Consider the following 24,761-nt stretch of genomic DNA (forward strand, 5'->3'; position numbering starts at 1 on the left):
ACTTAAACAGATGGCCCTCTTTACTTCATCGGGTGACGTGAGACATTTCGTCGGCCAGATTTCAGCGCTTCCGCTCTTTTCTCGAAACAGGAAATATAAAAATTGCAGGTGCATTTCGGAAGAGAGGAAATGTCACTTTGTTGTTTCCACTCTGCAACTTCCTGTTTGTTTTTTTACCAGCATGTCTTCTATGGAGCATGTAGAACACTTGAACACAGAGAGACACACAGCTACAGAAAAACATGAGGTTTTCATTTATTTAAAAAATATTTTAATGCACCATTAATAAAGGGTCCAACGCATTAATACAAGAGAAATATTGCAAATAATATTAAAATAATCATCAAATTAAAAGGAAAAACAATAAAAAATAAATGACTGGAAGGTATGTACATGTTTCCTCCTCATGGAGAGAGGAAAGGGAACGACATATTTACAGCTTGAAGTCGGTGTGTTTCTACGAGAAACAAACACCTCTACAATATTTACATGTACTTCTTTGATTTCTTTTTTTTTCCTTTCATCTTTTTATCCTGTAGTAAAGAGGGTTGGTTTGTACTGAAAGGCTTTCGTTGCAACAAGAATTATCTTACACACGTTCCTGTTTGGAAGGGAACAAGAGAACAAAAGTCTTCTGCTTTGAAAATGAAAGTTAAACTTTGGACGGCCATGGCCATTTGAAAAACAGAGACACAACACAAAGGGCCAAATACATCCTGCTTGTCTGCAGCGCTTCTATGCATACCTTCCACCCGTCTACACTGCAAACAGGTCGTGAGCAGGACTCTTGTTTGCTGATCCATTTTTCGAGGAGGGATGTTTTGTTTGGGGGCGAATATCTCCACGCTCAAATCAAATAACGCACAAAACAGGGTAAAAACAAAGAAACTTTACAAAACTAAACCTTTGAAAAGACCTGACCAACTCATATAAATGTTCCTTTTCGACTAAGTTAAACACTGACCACACATATTTACTAGGACCTGCATGAGTTTGGTGGTAAAAGCTGAAGGGAGGAGACGCAAACGAAATGGGAAACGTCAACATTTGCTTCCATGAAACTAAACAGGCGGAGAGATCCTAACAAACACTGAACGGGTTCTCAGCACAAGACTTTTAACATAGCTTTGACTTGGGGGGGGGGGGGGGGGGGGGGGAGACAGGCAAATTCTCTGTTGTGCTGATCCTGCAGACATGTAAAAATAAAACACACTTTTAGCTACAACCTAACTGACGTATTTTCACGGGGGGGGTTAAAAACAGTTCAGAGGACTTTGCTCTCGGGTTGTGGCAGATCGGGAGAGCAACGCACAGCGGAGTAATGATGGTTTTATGGGGCGGTGGATACACTGAAGCTCATTTCACTGTAAGATACTTACAGCTAATGCAACTAAAGAACAATACCATTAACAACAGCAATAGTAATATTATAGGATACTATGAAATGAAATACAAATGAAAAAAGAAAAACGCCAAAACAACCTTCACACTTTGAAATCTTGCATAACCGAAGACCTAATTGAGTAAAGTTGTCGTCTTAAAAGTGCGCCCTTGACAAGCGCTTTTAAAAACCCTGAATTCGTCAGATATTCCTGTGCGTCTGTGTGCGGATCTGTGTGTGTGTGTGTGTGGGTGGGTGGGTGGTGGTTAGGTGGGTTAATGGTGGGTGGGTTAATGGGCGGGATTTGACACTGGAAGAGTGAACGAGGCTGTTAGATTATGTCGAAGTACAATACTGGTGTTGGCATGGGACTATAAAGACCTTTCATGCCCGGCTGCACGGAGCCTCCTGGTTGGAACGTATCACCCGATGGAGTCCAACAATACTGCCACAGAAGAGCTAACGCTGGAGCAGAGCAGAGCCCCCCCCCCGCCACACACAAACCTCTCACACACCGGCTTGTGAAAAGGCCAAGTGAATGAAAAGTGTGCATGAAAAGTGCAAATGTGTTTGTGTGTGTGTCTCTGTTTCCTGGGTATTGTGAGGACGGGGAGGGTGAACCAGAGGGGGGGGGGGGGGTGTTGTCCGGGTCCAGCTGTACGTTAAGTGAGGAAGTGAAGTGCGTCCGCTAGTTCAGTGTCCCGCGGCAGTTCTCCGTTCCACACAAGCAGGGAATCTTGTTCTCCTCCAGAGGGAACTTGTAGTCGTAGGTGATCTCTTCGTTGACGGCGATGGCCTGCTTTGAGTAGATCACAATCTTCTTCTGGGACTCGATGGTGATAACCTTGGCGTAGCAGCTTGGCTGGAGGAACAAAGCAACGAGAGACTGATGAGCTCCAGACAAGCATTACATCAAATAGAATGAGTCATAGGTCAAAGCCTGTAAGCTATGACCCACATTTGAAACACGTCAGCTATGGATGGATATAAGCAGGGCTGAAAAACGGGCCACATTTTGGTGCTTTACGGTAATTGCGCTGTTGCCTTAGAAGTGGAGAAAACAAGACCTTCCTTCACCTGCAAGCATCATCAGAAACATGTTTCCGCTATGTTTCATAATCATTGACACACACACACACACACACACACACACACACACACACACACACACACACACACACACACACACACACACACACACACACACACACACACACACACACACACACACACACACACACACACACACACACACACACACACACACACACACACACACACACACACACACACACACGAGAGTATGAGCTAGACCGGAGAATATTCAGCTAAAACAAACTGGTGATTTTTCACCCTCATTGTTCTCCTTTAAGTTGCTGGAAGAGACGTAATGTGTTCCCGGTGCGTTTTAATGTGGAGTGAGCTCTGCCCCAGACTGTGTTCAAAGAAAACAGACTTTTCAATGCTACATTGTGTTTCAGCAACAAGCTTTAAAAGTGACGTAATTTCTGTTTAAATACGTGCTGTGGGAGGGATTTTAATACATGTTGAGGGGAAGTGGTTCATGTGGATTTAAAAAAAGTGAATGATAAATGTTTGGAAGAGTAAAACACTTAATGACACTTAAATAGTTGAATTTAAGAGCAGAATGTTAGTGGACTGGGTTGGGTTATTTTCTTTTGATGTTGCCAGCATGTTGGTTTTGCAATAAACTAAATGATTTTGATCCGTTTACATAATGAAGAGTTGTACTTATAGGAGAGAAACGAGCTGCAGTCGTTTCTAGAAACATAGTTGGTCTGATTAGAAAATGAGCTTTTCATTCACACAAAGGATCAACAGAAGTATCGTCGTTAATGGCGACGCAGCCCTCTGGACAGGTGAGGGTGTTCACACTCACAGTGCAGCAGTGGTTGATGAATCGAGCCAGGTTGCCACACTTGGTGGCGTCTATAATTGTGTCGTGGTCCACTCGGAACAGGTAGCTGCTCCCGATGCCCTGCTGCGCGTACCGCTTCTCTCGATTGTCAGCCACCATCTGGACACACACACACACACACACACACACACACAGACATTTGTTCACCGATCCGATGTTAAACCAAACATCTGAAATGTTTCTTATCAACAAAGCAGCAACAATGGACACAACTGTTAATAAACTGTTGAATATGCTGCCTGCATGGGATGTCTGGTAAGTAGTGAGTGTGTCGAGGCCGTACCTGTCTGATGTTTTGACCCACGTACTCAATGACCATCTCATCAGCAGCGATGGGCTCCATGGCGAACAAGCCCCACTCGTGGATCCTGCTGCGTCCAAAACGAAGCTTCTTCTTACGATACTGTAGAAGCAGAAAAAAAGACTCGCTGTAACAAAGATCATGGTTTAAAAACAAACTAAACATAAAGTCATGAAACTCATGCTGGTTTGAGGAAATGTATGTTGAGGTGTTAGTGAGTAGATTCTGTCTTGTGCCACCACCCTAAAATATAACCACCACCCTTCTTTAGGCTGTTGCTGGTACATGACTGTCTTCCTGTCTGTGTTTAACACACAGACAGGAAGTTGATCTCTGTGACATGTTTAGGAGAAACGGGCAGCCTGCGCTGAAGGATTAACGCCTTCCTATGAACAAGTTAGTCACCGATAACGTCCAAGACTCATAAGTGTGTATAGTTAGACACTTCACTTTAAATACAGCATCAGCTCATGTTGGTCCAGAAATAGCTCTAATGTGTAGGCAAACTGACTATTAAACTGCATGTGTAATACACACACATGCAGTTTGTACTTAAAATAGTTTTAAAGTGAGAAGTCACTGTAGACAAAGTTAGGAAAGCAGTGCACTCAGGGCAACATGCTGACAAGTGGAACGCCTTTCCTATGACGTAAATAGAAGAAGAAGTTTGCACCTGACTGATAATATTATTGGACGGACGCAATATTATGACGGTGTTTGAGTTCCTGTCTGTTTGGCTGAACTCCATCTACTGTATTCTATTGTGAAATCTTTAATACTGGCAGGTGGAACTCATCAAAAACGCACAACAAAGTGTTGTAGTCGTAACGCGACTGAGGGGGTTCATGGGGGTCCCGTGGTTGTAACCGTGTTTACCTTCAGCTGGTTGAGTTTGAGCAGGTCGGAGTCCATGACGGCCGTGGTGCCGATGGCGGTGAGGAGGCGGCGCTGCTCCGAGCGTCTCTCTGAGAGGACCCGGTTGGCTCCCTGGCAGGAAACGGACAGAGTAGAGCTTTACATAGAGGCCACTGACACAGTCTCACTTTACAGCGTGGCCTCGAGCTGGAACAAGCTGAAAACTTTGACCTGAATTTGCAACAGTGCAACAATGTCAGTGTGGGTGAGGGTCATTTGTAAACCAGTCACCGAGAAGGCAGATAGGTCTGTGAGGAAATGTTTAGAGGAAGGATGGAGGCAAGTTTCTCTTCTGCTTCTACAAAGCACGCTTCACTAAATTTAGACCCAACCACTTCATCACTGCTTACGGTCCAGCGTGACACATTAAATCCACAGACAAATACAGATGTGACGTTATCAACATCGTATTTTAAGAGTTTTTCTCACCAATCACTGACGAGGTCAATGAAATGATCCCACGAACAAGTATTAACTGTGGAGCCAATGGCTGTTATAGCTCATGCTTTATCGATATTAATGAAAATGTTTTCCTTATATCTTTGACTCAACGCGGAGTACCACTAAAATCACTGAGGTTACATCAAAACAACACGCCACGGGTAACTAAGAGTCTTCCTCCATGGAGCCATCGAGCCACAGCACAGACTGGAAAACACATTACTGGGGAATCCAGGCGCTGCATAGTAACACAACACAACTGCATGAGGGGGTTTCCTCAAAACTAAACATCAGCAGCTGCTTTCAAGTGACCTGAATATCCAAATGTTACTACTTTCACGAACAACGATCTGGTGTCGCCTGGAGGCTGTAACCCAATAAAACTTTAATTACCAACATTATACAAGAAGAGCAGATATTTTCCTGAAGAAAACAGAAAAACTAAAAGCTGAAAATAGCAAGAATTATGAAGGTTGAAAGGATAAAGACCGTGTGTGTGTGTGTGAGAGAGAATGACAAGTAACTATATAACGTATTGTCCAAAACTTCGAGACTTTGGGGTGATAAGCTATTTGGAAAAGACACAAATCTATAAAACATCCCTCTCCTTTGGAAACATTCTTATTACGCCCACATTTCCAGTTAATCTGAGCCAAACGGCTGTGGGCCGATTGCAGCTACTGGAATTCCTGATGGGCATCAAGCGTCATATAAACCATCGATATAATAATCATATTAAGCAACTTGAGGTTTGTGTGCGGAGCCAGCACGGAGAGGGACAACATCATTCTTTCCACAGCATGGTCATCTGGAAGCACGATTGGATTTTTTGCAGAGTTTTCCACACAATCAAACCAACTCGTTCTTAAAAATCTTATCTTAAGTCCACCATTCCAAGTCAGGTTTACAGTGTGACGACGGCTGCAGCCGTTACTGGTGTTCTGTGTCTCAGCTGCAACATCTACAGCCTTATCACAGCGATGTGACAATAATGTACTCGGTATGAGAACAACTACAGAGTGATACTTCTGTTTTGGTAGCTGTGCGGCGCAACGTCCTTCAAAAATGTCTTTGTTTGTGTCGCTTGTGTTACGTTTCAGCGAGAACGCCGTACCTAAAATACGAGTGCAGAGAAAGTTATGGACCAGGAGAAAAAAAGCTTACCGAGCTGTCGACATTCTCCACCTCCCGCATGACCTGCTCGGGCAGGTCCAGGTCCAGATAGACGTCCTTCTCCTTGCGGCTGATGGCGTAGTAGCCCTCACTCCTGGCACAGCCGGTCACATGCTCACGAAGCTGTCCTCCCGCGTTCTTCTTCTTCCGCCGAGGATTTGGCAAATTGGTTAGTGCAGCTCAAAGGTCAAGGACAATAGCAGGAAACCACACAGTGATACGAACACAAAACAAAACATGTAATGTAGCTAAAACAGATATAGGTTGGTTAATGCAGGTCATTGAAAAGGATATCAGTGTGGGTGACCCAGTGAGTGTCATTGAGCCAGTCAGAGCTGTGGTTGTCCTGTAGCAGCTTTTCATAAGTCTTCCTCAGCAGACTCAAGTCTTCGCCGTCCAGACCGGAGTTCCAGATGTCATACAGGATGGTCATCTGCTCAAACTCACTGCGGTTATCGAACTTCTTGGCCGGTAGCTCGGGCGCGGCAGGGAGGGGTTTCGGCCAGCGCTGGGAGGACGTTACGCCCGCCTCCTGCAGAAAGAGGCGCTCACTCTTCCTCACGTCGTCGACCAGCTCGTCCTCGGTGTCGGAGCTGGACAGCTCCCCGGACTCGAGCTCCTCCACGTCCACATCTTCCTCAGAGTCCTGCACAGAGGAAGAGGAATGTTACTACCAATGAACTGGGAATGAACACTTTTAAGACACACTGAGGCTGTGTGTTCACACATGCAGTTACGTTTTAATCATCCATTGTTGCCTCTTAGTTTCTTGTTTGTTTAACATTCACGCCGTCACATTATAACTTGGGTTTAGGTATCTGTGAGATGATTGGACGAGCTACCTGCCCGTCTAAGCACATCGCTCGTCACCAGAGTCTCCACAAGTTGTTAGCCTGACAGCTGTGAGGACTAATAATAGTTTATGTTTACCTTCAAAATGATCATTTTAGGGGGAGGGGCGAAGAGTGGAGACGACGTGGCAACTTTCTGGCTAGATTTAGCAACTTTTAGAGCTAATGCTGCTAGCTGCTTTCATTGGAAAAGAGTTGGCAACGCTGGGCTGCTTTTACGGTTGTTTACTGGTTTACCGTAGCTTTAAATCACATGACAGGTGACATATTTATTGGACCGTTACAGTCATCTGAAAGATGAACATTTTGACATTACATTACATTATTTATGAAATATAACATTCATACCAAACAAAGGGTTGCGCTATCGTTTGGACCATTATCTCTTTACTCAGCATATCACAAGAGAAGAGATGCTGCAGGGTTGGACTGACTCTATTTATTGATCAGTCCCGAACGTTTAAATTGAAGAACACGCTGCAAAACAGGAAAACCTCGACATGTTTTTTTTTCCAGTGAGAAGCAAACGGCTCAAGCGGTGTGGCTCGCGTGAGGAAAAGGCCACTCGACAAAGTATACGTGCGGAGACAGGTGCTGGCGACATTACACCAACTGAACACATTTACATAGAACACAGACTCAGTGTTATTGCTGTAGACAGGACAACAAAGCCCAATAATATCATTTGATATAGCTCAGAGATGTTGGGCATGCATGAGAGACAGGAAGTAATTTCCTTCCTGGGGAAAATCCTGACAACATTACCAAAGAATAACGTGCCATTATAACATAAACCTAAACCTGGACCGACGGATGCGTCACATTTCTTGTGTCACACACACATTGTGACAGATGGTTCGTTACCTGTGACACGCAGTTTACGGTTAAGACTTCCACAAACGTTTACAGGAACAAAGCTGAAGTCCCACGCACCTCTAGTTTCCGCTTCCTCTGTTTCTTGCCCGGCTGCTCCTTCTGTTTCTGCGTGAGATGCACCTCGATGTTCTCTTTGTCTTTCCTCCTCCTCTTTTTGCTGTTGTCCTTTTCAAGTTCGAAACCTTTGCCAACCACCATCTTCTTCTTTGACGACGGAGGCAGAGAGGTGGCCTGGCCCGCATCCTCGGACTCACAAAGCACTCCCATTGCGGATAGGTATTCTCCTGTATCTCCTCTGGATGGCAGCGCCTCTCCGATGACCTCCTCTGGAGCTTCAAGCACTCCAGAAATAGTGTTGAGGTCTGCTGGGAGTAGGACAGAGGGGTCGTGTTTGGAAGAAGTCCTTTTGGTACCAGATGGTACTGTGAGAACAAGGGGTTTGCAGTAGTTGTGCTCCATACGGACAACGACACCCTCCGGGCTCATAACCAGGGCCAGCGTCTCTGGAGAGAAGAGATCTTCCTCCATCTTCTGCTCCTCTGCCTCATCCGATGTCTCCGTCTCCTCCGAGTCCCCAGCGTCAGGGTCCATTTTCAGGGCTACGTCAGCCAACACGGAGAGGTCGGCGGTCGAGGCGGAGGCCAGCTGCAGGAGGCCCGTGGCCCCCAGCTGCTCTCTGAGTCTCAACCTCTGCTGTCTTTCTTCCTCATCCTCGTCTTCCTCTCTGAGGGAGTGACAGGACGACGCAGACAAGCTGGTCGTCCGAGGCCTGCCTCTGGACCGTTTGCTGATGGGGGGTGGAGGAGGGGCCTCCTCGAAGGCCATCCTGCACATAGAAGCGTGGTCCAGCGGCAGGTTCTGCACAGTGCGGCACACCATAACAGGAGGGACGGGAGATTTGGGGGAGTCTTTGCCTGCGCCACGTTTTCCAGGGGATTTGACCGGCGTGGTCTGAGGAGAAACCAGAAGTCCCTTTTTGGACTCATCAGAATCTTGGGTTCGTCCGGACGGGGGCACGATGAGGGCATTGCCTTCACCCGGTTTGGAGGCAAAGGGGAGCAGTTGGATGCCCTGAGTGGCACGAGCCGAGGGGGATGGGGAGGAAGTGACGGGGGAGTCTGGAGGCCTGCACGGGGAGAGGAGGAGAGAGTCACCCGCCAGTTGAGAGGAAGATGGCGATGACGGTGCCGTGGGCAGCTGCGTTTTGCTGTCGATCTCGCCCGTGGAGAACGAGACGGTCTTCCTGCGCTTCTTGAGAGGGGGGACCAGAACAATCGGGGACGAAGGACGCGGGTACGGGGGCGACGGCGGACGCTTGGTGGGTGCTGCTGATGGATCTGCCTTGTGGTCCTTGGCTTCACCTGAGAGAAGATGAGAGTTTTTGAAAGACTGGTCCAAACTTAGCAAAGCAGCCGTTTAGATAAAGTCAAGATCTTCCTTTAATGTTAAATCTCTGTATTTCTTTTTATGTGATATGCATCTGATAATGTTGTTGACGAGGACTAACCTGTTTTGACCTCTGCCTTTGAAACAGCAGCTGCACTATTCTCCCTGAGAAAAACAGAGGAAAACATTGAAGTCAGCAAGAATGACGATGACGTAATGAAAAGTTGACAAATTTATGAGCAAAGATATTAGAAACACCCCAAAACTCCATACCGGCCATCTTTCTCGGTTGTGCTGTCCATGGTGGACTCATCCATGGAGTCTGGCCCTTCACTCTCTGCCCTCTCTCCTTCCTCGTCATCCTCATCGTCAGAGGAAGAAGAAGACGAGGATCCCGAGGAGGAAGAGCCCTCAGAGGACGAAGAGAGGCTCTCATCATCACTATCAACACTAAGGGCATCATCTAAAAAAAGAAGAAAAAAGTTATTTGGTGTCACTACTGCCTTAACTGAGAGTAAACATAATCAATAAAGACATAGTAATAAGATTATGGGATGAGATTTACCATCAGACTCCTTTTCACTTTCCTCCTACAAATAAAAAAAGATCACAGTGAAATGCTGCCATCTAGCAATCAATATGAGCAACAACACAATTCTTAGCAAACACAAATATAAACTACCAAAACATTCATATTCATAGTTATGCATGCTCTAAAAAGAAGACACAAACGCACCTTTTCAGTCGAGGAGCCGTCTGAAGTTTCCTCTCCCTCACTGCCGAGCTCCCACGGTTTACGATTTCTCGGCTTCTTTTTCCTCCTCTTGTTGTCCCTTTCGGCTCCATGTCTGTTGGCCTCTGGCATTCTGCCCTCAGCAGCTGGAAACAAGACACCAGTTTAAGAGCCTATAAATGCAACCTTTCTGTTAAAACGATCAACATCAGCATCAGCAAACCTTCGTCGTCCTCGTCTGGTGGGGTCGAGGGTCGCGGCCGCTTCATGTCTCCCTCTTCAAGCTCCTGAGGTTCTTTCCTCTTCACCTGGACGAGAGCACGCCAACAATATGTTTTAGAAACCAATGAAACACAGCCACGGGACGACTTTAATGGTTCTGGTACTTTTAGACAACAACCATAAGATTATTGTCGAAGCGTTTCCATATTTTTGCACTGTTTGCAATTTTCTTAGCCGATTTCGATTTTTTTAAAGTCTGACCAGCAGAGATTTTGAAGATTCTGATTGCCTTACTAAGAACTATAATTGACATTTTAAACAATCTTTTTAGTAACTTTTCTTTCATGGAAAACTGAAATTGTATTCTATTTGTTCATAATAAAACTTTGACAATTAGATAATTTACATTTCCTCTAATACTGCACCAAGTTACAGGACCTTCTCTCACTCGATCGATCGATGCAGCTCTAGCTTATATTAAGATTAACTAAACTGGAGTCCTGCAGTAATGAGGACTAAACTATCTCACATTTAAACGTGGGACCAGTACTTTGAAATGCAAAATAAAACTGTAAAACGGCCACTTTTTCCAGTGTTCGTCTGTAGTCCGAGGTGTAGATATGTGAGCTGTTGAACGTGGAGATGCAGTCCTGATCTGAGGGAGTGTGGTGCTTTTACCTTGAAGGAAGGCAGTCGTAGTGCCCCTCGAAGAGACAAGCCCTCCATGCCGCCGCTCTTTGCCCAATCCACAAGAGACGTGAGAGGCTCCCGAGGACGGTTGACCTTTTCCTCTTTTTTCTCATCGTCCCGTAAGGCAGACACCCCTCTCACCATCGTCTGGAAGGGCTACAGGAGGAAAACATTCACACATTGTATTTATTCCCCCTTTTCCATTTTACAGTATTACACTGTTTCCTGATCAATGTGCTAAGATGCGGAGAATGAGGAAGACAAATTCAAACTGTTATGAAACGGTAAAAGTAATGGTAGCTTTGGAAAGCAACACATACCCTTGTTAGTTTAAAGGCAGCGAGATCCTGAAAGTTTATCTTTGGAATGTTTTTAATCTGAACATGGAATCAGCTTTAGGAAAAGGACTTCAGTCCGAGTTTAATGAAACAACCTCTAAACTAGAATTAGCATTTCACGGTTGTATGCCTTAGCTTACCAGCCATGTTGTAGGCTTCCTTACCTTGGCCTTGGTCTCTTTCCTCTCCCACCACTCATCAAAAGTCGCAAAGGCAACGTTCTCCACCATCTTGCGGTTCAGGTCCCTCTGCATGATGTTCTTCATTTCCTGGATCAGAGTGCCCAACACCATCTGCACCGTGGCTTCATGCGGATTCTCAGCCAGCATGGGCATCTCCTCCCCTGGAGCCCTGTACTCGTCTCCCTCCCCGGGCAGCATGGTGCCATAGCCAGGGGGGGGCATGTAAGAGGCGTAGTGCGGCGGTAAGACGTGCGGCGGCCAGCCACTGTGAGGAGGCGGGATGCCGTGGTGTGGCGGAGGTGGGATCTGAGTGCTGTGGGGGTCGGGGTAGGGGTAGGCCATGTGGTGGGGCATGTAATGGTGGTCCTGGTCGTAGGGCGCACCCGCCCCACTCCCCTCCTGGTCCATGTAGGGGTGGTGTGTGTGGGGTGGGGGCATTGAGTGGAGGTGGTAGGAGGAGTAGTCTGCGGTGGCTGCCTCGCCGGGACCTGGGCTGTCGTTGGCCGACGACATGCGCAGCTGGTGCAGGCGACTCAGCATGTGGGTCTGCATCTGGAAAGACATAGGAGCTCCACCGCTGTACTGGTTCATCAGCTCCATGGACGAGGCATAGTCATACATGTGGTGGGGCATGGGAGGAGGGTACTCTGGGTGCAGCTCCATGTGGGGCAGCGGAGGGATCCCGGGGGGAGGCGGGGGCTGGAGGGAGTAACCAGGGGGAGGTGGAGGAGGCAAATGAGGAGGGTAGGAAGGAATGGGAGGGTGCATGGAGGTGCCAAAGTGCTGTGCAGAGTCAGAGATGGGTGGGGACGAAGATGAGGGGTCCGTTGTTTGTGAAGGCATAGCAGCCTGGGATGAAGAGGGGGAGGAGCCTGAGGTGGCTGAGGGCTGGTGGGTGGTCACCGTCGTTATGGTCGACTCCTCCTCCTCCTCGTCTGAGATCTCCATGTCTTCTCCTGAGGAGTGAGGGGAGGACTAAAAGAAAACAGAGAGTTTAACGCGTTTAGTTGGGAAAGTGTTAAACAGCCATCAACAGTGATAACCACACTTTCAAAAAGGGGGGCTGCAAACACAACTCAACACCACAGATTCAGGAAGTGTGCTGTGGAAATATGAATCCGGTAACCACAAAAACAGGAGGTTAACCATCTTTGTACTGAAGTCAGTTCTTCTGTCCTTATTTTTCTTCCTTTGGGGCAAAGAGTCGTTTGTTTGACGTGTGTGTGCATTTTCTTTTGTATGTGTGCCTTTTTAATAATAATAAAAACGTTTTGTAGGATTTGGTGGCATCTAGCGGTGTGGTAGCCGAATACCCCTCCGCTCACTCCTCCCCTTCCGAGGCTGCGGTGAAGTGAGCCACCAAGTGCAAGACCGCGGTGACGTTGCTCGCCTTGCTCAGAGGCCGCCCCTTACCGTGATGACACGACTTTAAGAGCAACGGAAGTCAGACTGTGGATGGCTGTGTCACGGTTTTGCACCCTGCAGCTCACGTTTCTGTGGTTTACAAGCTTGAAGTAGAACTACGGTGGCCTTAAGGGCAAAAAAAAAAAACCTCTCTAGAGTCAGTGTTTGGTTTGTCTGTTCTGGGCTACTGTAGAAACATGCGAAGAGGAGCTGCTCCCTGTGTAGACATGAAGGGCTCATTCTAAGCTATCAAAAACACAACGATTCTTAGTTTCAGGTGATTAGACACTAATGTGACTATGAACGTACATTTGTCAGAACAAAATGCAAAGGTCTGAAGCGCTCGGCTTCATCACGTGCTGCTGATCTTACCTGACTCTGTCCGTTGTACGGCGGTGTGTGTGCTCCTGTCCTGCTCTGTGTATCAGCACATCCAGCCTGTGAAGATTCCTCCTGCATAGCTCCAGTGAGAACAACCTGGGCTTCCTCTGGGGTAAGATTGTGGGACGAGTAGGTGGAAGAGGATGGCATGGTCGCTGTAAGTACAGTGGGACTCTTCCTTCCTTCTCCCCCCTTTCCTCGTTTCCTTCCTCTATGGCCATCTCTGTCCCCTTTCCTCCTGTGGTCCTTCTCCCCATTGTCTCCCACCTGCTCCCCCGATACGTCACCTGAGCCGCCTCTTCGCTCTCCTCCATCCCCACGTACTCCCCTTTGCTTCTCCTCCTTCCTATCTTCCTCGTCCTCCTCATCGGAGGCCAGGAAAGAGAACTTAGCCTTTTGTTCCTTTAGGAGCATCTCAATGCGAGAGTCCAGGCTGCTGCTGTGGTAGACGAACGGCAAACTCTCATTGGTGGAGTCTGGCTCTGGGGAGGACGAGTCGCGTTGAGGGGGCGGTGGGGAGCTGGAGGAGGAGGGAAGGTGGTGGGGGAGGGAGGTAGAGGAAGGTGAGGTCGAGGAGGAAGCGATGGACGGGAGGGGCGGGGAGGAAGGCGGCGGCGTCTTCGGAGGTGCGGGTGGGGTGCTGGGGCGGCGCTTGGGCTTCGTCCACTGCTCTTCGCGGGTCGGACTATCCTGGTTGAAGTCCAGTGTTCCGAGTGTCTCAGCGACAGCCGCAGCGATGACCGACGCTGGCGGGAGGGGCGGAGGCGGTGGTGGAGGCGGAGGCAGGGCACTGTGGTGACCAGCGTGGAAGTCTTTGTCAGCGCCTACCGGAGGCAGAGAACCCCTCTCGGCGAGACTCGTGCCCCCTAGACGAGTGGAAGCGTCTAATCCCTGAGGGGGGGCTGGGGCAGGCTCTTTGGAGGAGGAAAATGCGGAGTAAGACGAGGGGGGAGGAGACATGCTGTTAGAGGACGAGCGGTAGGAGTTGGAATTGTATCTGGGGTCGGAGCTGTTGGAGTAGTCGCTGTCTCTGTCCCTGTCTCGGTCTCTGTCTCGATCTCTGTCGGGGTCGTGGCTGCTCCGTCTGCGGCTGCTGCTGCTGCCCCCGCCATGGTGGTTGTGAGAATGGTGGTGGTTGCGGTGTCTCTGGTGGCCGTGGTCACCTGACCGGGCGCCCAGGCTGTCTCGCCGGTACCCCCTGTCATCCCTGCGATCTGAGTGGTGATGCGAGTGGTGGGAATGGTACTTTGTGGAAGAGTTTGTGTCTTGCTGGTGATGGTATGATGACCTCCTGGAGCCGACCCCCGCCGCCCCGTAGCGCCCCCCCGATTCTCTGTCGCGGTTGCGGTCCCTGTCTGACATCGGGGGCGCATCGTATTGGGCAGCAAGAGGTGGCGGAGGCATCGAGGAGTGGTGCGCCATGTGTGGCCCGGGCCCTCCGGCGTTGGGGTACGGGGGGTAGCAGGGCGGCTCGTTGGGACGGTACGTTGTATTCGGGGGGTACATAGGGCGACCTCGGTGATACACTGAAGGTTCCTGTGCATCCTCCGAGTAGCGAGACACTTTGTATCCTCCGACGGTGGATGAGACTGCAGAGGACGAGGAGGAGGAAGGTAGCATGTCCTGGGGAGGGTAGCCGCTGCCCAAAGTGCCAGTGTTGTAGCCAGTATGCCTGCAAGACACAAATGAGGTATTTAAAAACCTGTACACCTAATCATGACTGATATTCACAAACTCTGTGACTGACACTCGTCCACCGACTATTAATGCCACCACTGCACAAATGTTATTATCGCAATTTATGTTCATCCAGCAGTGATTATGACATAAATGATTTGTGGAAATATTTCTTGAGGTCTCCTGAACTACGATTTGATATTGAACGGACAAAGATGGCAAGATTTTGACGTGAAACTCTCCGTCTGCTAAATAGTGACAACCAACCTGCCGCCAGGGAAGCCCGGGTCTTGTGAGAAAGGGGTCCCAGATCTGGAGCTGTAAGGAGTTCCTCCTCCACCCTGAGAGGAGGCAGAGGAGCCTGGTGTGAAGGGAGGACCTGCTACGGAGGAGGGGGGCGTGTCCAGACGCTGATCACTGAAACCAGTATCCCCAGAGCCAGGGGTGGCGCTTCCTGATGTGAGGGCCTGGACCCCTGCAGCCAAAACCGCAAGATCGCTGGAGAGCCTCCGCCTGGTTTCTGATGACTGTGCAGAGAAAAGGAAATATAGAATTGATCAAGTTATCAACCTTAGATCATCAGTAAGTGAGTGAAGTGATAATTTGAGTGTATCAGTACCGTGTCGGGCTGTGGTTGTGGCTGTGGCTGAGTTGGGGCCTGAGGCGGGAGCCTGTCTGTCAAAGCCTTGCCTCCCAGGGGCACAGTCTGAGGAGTGTAGGACCCGTTTACTATCAGGTTGTAATACTTCTGCCTCTGCTGGCCTGGGTGGATCAAGAGCCACAGAAAAACAAACACAGGGCTGTTAAATGAGCTCACCACAGACATCGACGGCATCTACTTCTGATGAGGTTCTCGTGACAAACTCCGTCTCCGTCTCTTTGTTTGTTAGTTAGCAGGAGATCCCAAAAGCTTGAGCAGATGAGGCTTTGAGCTTACCTTTTATATCCAGCTGAGCTTGAATGATGTTTCCCATGACAGAAGTGTTGTGCAAATGTTTGACTGTGTCCTTGGCTCCTCTGGTGCTGGTAAACAACACCCGGGCCAGGCCCAAGTGCTTCCTGGTCTTGGGGTGAAACAGGATCTCCATCTCCTCCACCTCACCAAACTTGGCACACATTTCTGCCAAGAAGGGCTCCTTGATATTGTCATTGAGTCTGGCAAAGGTCACCTCCTTGAGGGGTATGGGACCCACGTAGAACTCGTCAAGCTGTGGAGAAAATAGACAAAAAAAATCGGGGGGGGGGGGGAAATAACTCGTCATTGCAATGAATGAAGCTGCGAGGATGTGTGAAATGAATGTTGACCAGCTATTCTCACCTTTAACTTCGGCACTGGCAGGGACAGTTCTGTATACCTGGACCACAGTCTCCGGGGTCGAGGGTCCCGCAGTTCACCCACGGGAGGAAATCCAGAGTCCTGGGAACATTACGGTTACATTTCCTTTACTGAGGCAATCAAACTTGACATGGTGTCTACCTCTCACAGAGAGATGGACGGCAGAGACACGAGGAGCTGAAGGGGCTCCAGCCTCCTTTCAGCTCAGCTCTGGCATTGTCTACATTTGGTTTTTCGCACCTTACTGATCATTTCGATTGTTTGTATTTTGTTTATTTGCACTCCACAAAGTCAAACTCTTTACCGCTTTGTATTTAAACAGCTGCACAACAACTTACCTCGGTATACATACCTTATCTTTAATCACACAGGTTGCAGTTCAAATATACTATTTTAAGCACGCAAACACATGTTATAGAGAGTAAAACATGGACATCAACTCACTGGCACACTGAAATGCACTCCATCGTATCTGTAGATCTTCTGTGCAACCCGCCGGGTGGCTGGGTCCTGGACGAGTTTGTAGCTCTTCCACTGCAGACTGACAGCTTTTTGAGAATCTGCCCCACCGTCTGGATCCATCCTACAGCTGAAAGTCACAGCACAGCCATGAGTTCACACAATGATCACAACCACCACCACCACCACCACCACCGTGATGAGCGACGCTCTGACAAATTAGCTGCGGATTAGAGATACACTGATGAGCACTGCTGCAGTAATGACAGCCACAGTGTGTGTGGCCGGTGGCAGTGGGTTCACTGTCTGCTAATGTAACACAACGACGAGCTGCGTCACATCAGTTAGCCAAACATGAACTTTTTGTGACCCGTTGCCTGCTAATAGCAATATCCTAAACGGAGAAAAATAAACATTGAAGCAGGTTAATAACGAGGACGTTCTCAGTCTCGACTAAGATGCTGCGTGCTGTCAAAACAATGACCAGCGTTACGTCACTGACCAGTTAGTTCAGTTAGCAACATGCTAGCTGCACACACAAAATGCAAAGAAACTATGTTTTCCGACGTCAAAACGGAGTTCACGTTAAACGCATAATAAATCGGGTGACGAACTACTCCGCACGAGCAACATAACCGGCAGCTCTCGCGTTAGATAACGTTCACGAATGTTAAATTACTTATGCCTTCTCGCTTTAGCTAAGGCAAGTTAATGCTGCCGTTGGCTAATGCTAACTAGCAAGAACACCAAGTTTAGGAGGCAAACTCTGATCTAGTTTCCCTTCTGCCCTCATCGGTAACATTCAATCTGTGGGAAATAAAGTCACGAACCCGCCTCAGAGGCTCTACTGACTTGTTTTGACCTCCAGTCCGCCAAAAATTCAGACCCCACCTCTTCGGGATCTACTGCCCGCTCATCCGAAAGTAGCAACCCCGCCGCTACAGTGTAGGCAGCTACATCCAGGCCCGGGAGACGAACAAGAAAAACACTGAAACCCTAACAGAAAGGAGACGGCTCCGATCCGGCGCTAAAGCAAAACCGACGAGCTAAAACGATGCCGCTATCATTCCGGTACTCAGTCCAAACAACAACAGGCCTTTCCAACCGGCGAAGCCATTGTTTTCGCTCTAAAATCCCTATATTGTGAAGAGAGCGGCCATCGCGTAACCAACCTGAAAGCCTCGCCTGTTCTCCATCAGTGTTTGCGAATGCAGCCTACGATTCCTGAGCAGCACTTTCTGTAAGAGCGGTTAGTACAAAAATAAATGCTAAATCACAACATGGAGGTACACTGTTCAAATTATTAAAATAAACAAACATTTTATATTAATACACTTCCTTATTTTATTAATGGACACATTTCTACAGTTAGAAAAATATATTCGAATCTGCGCGTACCAACCCAAGACCAGGAAAGTGACTAAAGCGCCACCTATCGGTGGACTAGTGGCATTAATGACAACTCAGCAAACGAAAACTAATCTGATTACATTTCTGAACCATGTGGTGCACAGTTCTAATGTATGGGGAGGCATACGTATTATTAACAAAATGTACTTTAAGTATCAACATTAAAAGTACTCATTAGACAGCTACATTTCTCCCACAGTGTCTTATTACATATTTAATTATTAGTGTAAGCAGCATTTTAAATGTTATAGCTGTTGAGGTTTTCAGGGTACATTCACTTAAGTAGCCTTCTGTACCTACAGTTTAATTTGAGGTAGGCTACTTGTCCTTTACTGGAGTCTTTCTACTTCTACTAAACCATCTCAGAGAGAAATGTGCTTTTTTACTTCACTGCACTTATCTGACAGCTTCAGTTACTTCACAAATTAAGATTTATGAATAGAAAACATACAAAGTAGTGCAGTGTGTTCAAGCACAGCTGAAACTATTCGTTGACTGACAGAAAATAACTTACCAGTTTAATTGTTTTAATTTATATATCATAATGTTGAGGTTTGGACTGTTGGTTGGAAAAAAACAAATATTGTAAAGGTGTCACTTTGGGCTCTGGGTAATTGTGACAACATTTCTCACTATCTTCAGAATATTTAAAAAATGATTAAAGGAAAAAATGATCACAGCTTAATCCATAAGGACAATAAACATTAGTTTAAGTGCAGGTTCTGAATAAATGTAAAAATGTAAAACTGAGTTACATTCCAGCGTTGCATACTGAAGGCTGTTGGTTGATTACTGTCTGTTGGGCCTCTAGACTCTCTGTGTGAAGCGGCCAATATTGTGCACCAATGTAAATGCTCTGCTGGAGTGGATTCATTTTGTGACCGAGTTAAAACATTTGAATGAAACTGATCACGACATTTCAGAAAATCTATAAATAAGAAAAATGAAAATCTAAAAATGGACATTTTAAACACTGATCAGGCAAAAATGTGGAACCACTGGTTTCCACAGAGGAGCATTAAACTGTACTCGTAATAGAATTGCAGTATTTTCTGCATTAGACATTAATAAGCCATGCCATTAAAACTTAATCCTTTTCAGCAGCGTTGCATTCATGTTTTATTAAGTATGTTAATTTAAGTCTTTGGTCATTTCTGATAACTCATGGTGTTTGTGTTAAAGGATTGCTCTACATTTTGAGTTAGTGAGGACAAAAATAACTTACAAATATTCCTCTGGTTTCATATTATCCGTGGATTATGTGTTTTATTATACAGCCTTACATCTGGCTAAACGCAGTCATTGTATCCGTTTTAGCTCGTCAACCACACTGATGTAACCAAATCTAGTAGCAAGACTGCTGACACAATCTCAAAGTTAAATTTAGCATTCAGCCTCTCCCACTCTGGTCCCCGTTATAGACCCTCACTCTCTTAAAGGTCTGTGAGTTAGTTTCTATGTAACTTATAGACCCTCACTCTCTTAAAAGGTCTGTGAGTTAGTTTCTATGTAACTTATAGACCCTCTCTCTCTTAAAGGTCTGTGAGTTAGTTTCTATGTAACTTATAGACCCTCTCTCTCTCTCTCTTAAGGTCTGTGAGTTAGTTTCTATGTAACCGTTTCAGGTCCAGAAAAACAGAGACAGTCTTCCAACAGACTCCAGTGCATTTTATTGTTTGCTCAGATAATCATTAGAAACAGCCTGCAAGAAACCAACCTCAGATATAAATTAAAATTCTTTCAAGATTATATTAATGCGAATAAATTTCCAATGAAACCACAGCGATGCTTTTTAAAAAATGTGGCTCAAAACCACCAAATAGTGCGTTCTCTCCCAGCAGATGAAGGTTAAAAAGCTCACCGAGCTACGCGGCTTTCAAAACACGGCTCCAATTCATTTTGACAAAATAGCTGGACAGAAAAATAATAGTAAAAAATTGTGGTGATATGATGCTGGAAGAAGTCCCTCCCACTTGAAATGGACAGTTCACTCTCAGTCATTTGGGTTGAGCCACGCCAAATATAGAGCAGGTGGTGACGGAGACGGCAGAGCTCGACTGTTTACAGCGACTGTGAGCCGGAGCGGTGTGCTCGAGTCCTCTGTGCTGCTCGTTCACATGGCTTTCACTTTGATCTGCTTCATCTTCATCTGCTTCTTCTCGATCTTCTTCTGGTCACGTCGCTGAGCCGCTTCCTGGAAAAAGAGAAATATTTGAAAACGTTATTCGTGCGTTTTTATATAATATAAGAGTGATATTTTGGGGATATGTGCCGATTTGCTTTCAAGCTGAAAGTTAGATGAGAAGATCAATCGACCGCCACGTATGTACGGTAAACATGTAGCTACAGCTGGTTTTAGCTTAGCGTAAAGCTAAGAAACAATGGAAAACAGCGAATAGCTTTTAGGTAATTACAGTGAGTGAAGTCAACAAAAATTGCTAGAATCATAAAAGTACATCAACTTCAGTAAAGTTGCTGAACTGCTTCAGGTGCTGCATTTAGAAACACGAAACGACATCATCATCAATCATCTCGTCTCACTCTCAGCTTCCCCAAAAGGTCAAACTGTTCCTTTCAGTCTTTTCGTGGCATTTCTGACCTCCAGACGACGTTGTCTCTCCGGGTCCTCCTCGCTCATGATCCTCTCCTTCTCGGCTCTCTTCTTCTCCTCTCGGCGCGTCTGAGCTGCCTCCTGCCGCTGAGCGTGAGTCTGCTTCAGGAAGTTCTCCTCCACACGGGCCCGGTTTCTGTCAGCCTTCATTTTGCCCTACACATGCCGGGAACATATACAGCACTTCAAAATAAGTAGAGTGGTCATTCGGATGCACTGTGAGGCAACCAACGCGCTAGCATCCTGCGTACCTCTCTGTTGAGACGGAGCTTCTTGACTTTGTCGATGCTGTAGATCACCATGTTCATGAGAGGCAGCAGAGAGTCCATGTCTTTGGGAGAAGGGTTGCCCTTGCCAGGCACTACACAAGAACACAAGAAACAGAGTACATGAAACATCAACGTGAAATGACGTGAGGCACAGTGAAGACAGGAGAGACGGAAGTGCTCACCATTAAATGTAAACAACAGCGTCTTCTTGGTCTCAGGCAGCTTTAAGGGCTGACCCTCCCTGAAAAACAACACACACACGGGAGCTTTAAGTACCTCAGAGAACGTATTAAAGTGCTAAATAACAATAAGACAAAAAGATGACATGAATACTTACTCTTGCATAACTTTTGGACCAGAAAATTGGTCCGAGAAATGGATGGACTCGATCTTTTCAGCATGATTGGTGATATAATGCACCATCTAAAGAAAAACAGATCCAGACACATTGAGAGCTGTATTTAGAGAGAGTAAGACAGCCTGTCATAGTAACCCTGTTGAACCCTTAAACATAATACTGTGTGTGTGTGTGTGTGTGTGTGTGTGTGTGTGTGTGTGTGTGTGTGTGTGTGTGTGTGTGTGTGTGTGTGTGTGTGTGTGTGTGTGTGTGTGTGAAAGACGGCCGTAGAGAGACAGCACCTTGTTGTCCATCACCCCATCTGTGACCTCGCCCATCTCACTCAGAATAGAGAGAGAGTCAGGGAGCCCATACTTGGCCCCGGACTTAGGCTTGTCACCGCAGAACTCACTCTGTCGAGAAATAACAAAAGAACATTGTTTAAGTATATGAAGTAACAATAGTACGGTACAATAAAGAGTTGTGGAGGATATTCACCAAGTCCTGCATCTCCTTCTGGAGCTTCGCCATCGTCTTCTTGGTGCCGACAGCGAACACAAAAGTGTCCATGTCTTCTTCATTCAGCGTCACTTTGATTTGCTACAGACAGAGAGACATGAGTGAGACAATGACCGTGCACAGTCCGGTGCATCTATACTTTGTGTTCCACTTCACGGACTTGATTAAATTGCTATTTGACTGATACAGACCACTTGATCCCCGGCGGGCCTCATCATCCTGGCCAGCACGTTGAGCAGGTCCTGCCTCTTCAGAAACTGGATGAGACCACACGAGAGGAACATTACATGACGGCACATTCAGCACAATACAGCGACACCAACACAGTCGTGTACATGCAACACATCTCTCCCACCTTGAGCTGGATCAGCATGCCTTCACAGCACACACGTCCGGAGCACCACAGGTTGTAGATGTGCTCATTTTCCTGATTCAGCTTCCCGGTGCTCACTGCGTCTTTACTGGTGCCGTCATCACCTGCACATACCAAAGGAACACAAGCTCTGCTTCGTACCAACCGTCACCACGATTGACACCCGTTGCTGTGTCGTGCACTGAAGACAACTCACCCACTAGTGCAAAGTTGCTCTCCAGAAGCTCCCTGTGTGAGTTGAACCAGGCCTGAGCGAGGCGACTGTTCTTGTTCTTGCCGATGAGGTAGTTCATGATGTAGGCCAACAGGCCGGTGACCATCAGGATCTCCATGTAGTAACTCTCCCAGCTGTTCTGCAGATGTGCAGGAACCTGCAGAGCAACAACAAGCGTTCATTGGTTTTCCTATGCCAACATGAGATGAAACTTTTAGAGTAAATGTTTAGCATTTCTGTACTTAAATTACATACGGATGGGACATATAATTCATCCGTCTAGCTCTACTCGGTATCAATGCAACTGAATGAAAGAACGGTGATTTAGGCAAAAGGGCAATCGGTTCCCAAAGACTACAATTTCAGTTTCATGTTGAGTTTCCTTGACAGGCGTTTATGTAGATTGCCTGAACTTTTAAGTATAACGACGACAGCGTATGCGTTGCAGGCAGCAGGAACCATGAGCACTTTCAGAGTGTGAAACTTGCCCGTGAGAAGATTTGAGCAATAAGCCCCGCTTACCGTGTGGATTATAAGAGGGTCTTTCATGGAGTGGCCCGGCTTCTCCATGTCTCCAGTCACCTCAAACTCCTCCTGGTCATATTTACTGTATATGTCTTGATCCTAAAGGAAACACCGAGGTCATTTAGCTTTGCGTAGTTTAATAAAATGCCATCAATAATAAAAAAAATGATTTATTATGAAGAACGTGCTCAAATGTGTAATACAAGGCCATGTACCTGTGTCTCGGAGTCCTCAAAGCCGTCCAGACCATCATCCAGCTCCACGGTGGCTTCATCTTCGTCTTCCTCCTCTTCAGGCTGCGAGGACAGGGAGGCACGAGGCGGGGGGGCAGTTTCCGCCTCAGCAGCCGGATCGTCGTTCATGTCCTCAAACTCAGCGAAGTCGTTGTCGTCAAAGTCTGCGATGTCCTCGCCATCGTCGAAGTCATCGTTGTAGCGTCCCCTGGAGACGGGAAGGGCCAGGAGGACCAGCAGCGCGGGAATCAAGAGGAGATGCGCTCTACGCATGGTGGGACCTGCACCACAGGGGGAAAGAGTCGATGAAGGAGGGAGCAGAACATGACAATCTTACACACCTTACACACACACACCAGTTCAGAAATGTGTTAAATGCTCCATTCTGCAAGGTGCTTGTGCATCAGTGAGGTTACCTGGAAGCACAACATGCTGTAAAAGTGTGTTGATAGTGTCAACCTGTCAGGCCATAGATATTTAACATAATAATACAAACTGAGGCCTCTGGCAGTAGCTTATAACTGTGACAAGAGCTCAGGTTAAACTTCACCACAACACAGCAACCAAGGCAGCCGCTGCTCGCACAATAAGGCTTCATGAGACAAACCCCAAAGAGAGGAGAGAGTCCCCACGGACCGAGACTCACGAGGAAACAACTACTGAGGAAGAGAAGGAGCTGCTGTGTTGATTTGGTCCCTGATTAAGTCACTTTTTTTTTTTTTAAGTATAAAGCTATAATGTATCAGTATAGCAGGATAAGACATTACTAATGACACACTACGTGAATGCTAAGCTAGGTCAAACTTCAGGAGCTGCACTAGTTGGGGGTTAAATCCAGAGAGCTGTCGCTAGCCCAACGAACTTTAGCCCAAAAAATCTAACGTGTGAGTTTTGCTAACAGACTTAATGTAAAGTGATATAAATGACTTTCTGTGGTGGCATTCAAGTCAAAACTAACACTGTGTACTAATCCAGAGTTTATGACATCTACGATGAAACCACAAACCCGCAAATCATACCCGACCCATCCCCCAGCTCTCACTCACTTTATCATTAGCTGTTAGCAAATCTGCCATTAGCATGCTAACGGTGGCTAACTAGCATGGCACCTTGTTGCTAGCAACCAGCCTGTTCTCTTTAACTCAACTCTGAAGATTAGTCGTACTTTAACAAAGCACCCCAACAAACCGAACAATGAGCGTACCTGGAGAATGACTGTGACAAAAAAAAACGTCTCGCTGGTTTCAGATCAAGTAGCTTGAACTGTCCTTGTAGTAATGTTTCCCGTTACGCCTGAAGCTGGAGAGTACTCGACATAGGACCAACCTTTCAAAGCAAAAGTATCGCGGTAGGATATATCCATTATTCCCTGCGACACCATAGAAATCACGTGACGTGTACTCGTCTGATTAACTCAATGGTTTTATTTTGAAAGTATTTCTACCGGAAGTCCATATGGGCTGTTGTGTCTGCCTTTATGCTAGTGACGTTGAACATAGGGCGTTGAATGCTAGCATGCTTATTACTTTAGCGCCACCCAGTGGTCACGTTACGCAACTACAACTGTCTATTTCAGAAGTGGTAT

General features: G+C 46.9%; 2 protein-coding genes across 2 annotated transcripts; both read right to left on the reverse strand.

Moving 5' to 3' along the window:
- Nucleotides 1-34: 34 nt before the first annotated feature.
- setd1a (SET domain containing 1A, histone lysine methyltransferase) lies at nucleotides 35-17,873 on the reverse strand. Its single transcript, XM_079177372.1, has 21 exons — nucleotides 17,858-17,873; nucleotides 16,671-16,815; nucleotides 16,209-16,307; nucleotides 15,828-16,098; nucleotides 15,510-15,652; nucleotides 15,158-15,417; nucleotides 13,205-14,885; nucleotides 11,411-12,403; nucleotides 10,897-11,064; nucleotides 10,220-10,304; nucleotides 10,000-10,142; nucleotides 9,829-9,853; nucleotides 9,537-9,726; nucleotides 9,385-9,428; nucleotides 7,935-9,238; nucleotides 6,445-6,796; nucleotides 6,142-6,323; nucleotides 4,498-4,608; nucleotides 3,604-3,723; nucleotides 3,282-3,419; nucleotides 35-2,243 (listed from the first exon to the last, which is right to left on the reverse strand). Exons 2-21 carry the CDS (start codon nucleotides 16,806-16,808, stop codon nucleotides 2,070-2,072), a joined length of 6,621 nt encoding a protein of 2,206 aa, XP_079033498.1. The 5' UTR covers nucleotides 16,809-16,815; nucleotides 17,858-17,873; the 3' UTR covers nucleotides 35-2,069.
- Nucleotides 17,874-19,742: 1,869 nt separating this feature from the next.
- ccdc47 (coiled-coil domain containing 47) lies at nucleotides 19,743-24,556 on the reverse strand. Its single transcript, XM_079177664.1, has 13 exons — nucleotides 24,381-24,556; nucleotides 23,159-23,457; nucleotides 22,941-23,042; nucleotides 22,401-22,575; nucleotides 22,187-22,308; nucleotides 22,023-22,088; nucleotides 21,811-21,912; nucleotides 21,615-21,725; nucleotides 21,313-21,398; nucleotides 21,158-21,216; nucleotides 20,958-21,067; nucleotides 20,695-20,862; nucleotides 19,743-20,289 (listed from the first exon to the last, which is right to left on the reverse strand). The coding sequence occupies exons 2-13, from the start codon at nucleotides 23,447-23,449 to the stop codon at nucleotides 20,209-20,211; spliced, it is 1,473 nt and encodes a 490-aa protein (XP_079033790.1). The 5' UTR covers nucleotides 23,450-23,457; nucleotides 24,381-24,556; the 3' UTR covers nucleotides 19,743-20,208.
- Between the last annotated feature and the right edge of the window lie 205 nt (nucleotides 24,557-24,761).

This window comes from Pholis gunnellus, assembly GCF_910591455.1.
Source record: "Pholis gunnellus genome assembly, chromosome: 17".
In the NCBI taxonomy this organism is placed as follows: Eukaryota; Metazoa; Chordata; class Actinopteri; order Perciformes; family Pholidae; genus Pholis; species Pholis gunnellus.

Coding starts and splice junctions, on each gene's coding strand:
- setd1a (XM_079177372.1), bottom strand. CDS start 16,808: ATGGATCCAGACGGTGGGGCAGATTCTCAAAAAGCTGTCAGTCTGCAG. Junction 10,305..10,896: donor TACGACTGCCTTCCTTCAAG/GTAAAAGCACCA, acceptor GCTCTCGTCCAG/GTGAAGAGGAAAGAACCTCA. Junction 4,609..6,141: donor TGGAGAATGTCGACAGCTCG/GTAAGCTTTTTT, acceptor GTTTCCTGCCAG/GGAGCCAACCGGGTCCTCTC.
- ccdc47 (XM_079177664.1), bottom strand. CDS start 23,449: ATGCGTAGAGCGCATCTCCTCTTGATTCCCGCGCTGCTGGTCCTCCTG. Junction 22,089..22,186: donor GCATGCTGATCCAGCTCAAG/GTGGGAGAGATG, acceptor GGTCTCATCCAG/TTTCTGAAGAGGCAGGACCT. Junction 21,217..21,312: donor GGTCCAAAAGTTATGCAAGA/GTAAGTATTCAT, acceptor GTTGTTTTTCAG/GGAGGGTCAGCCCTTAAAGC.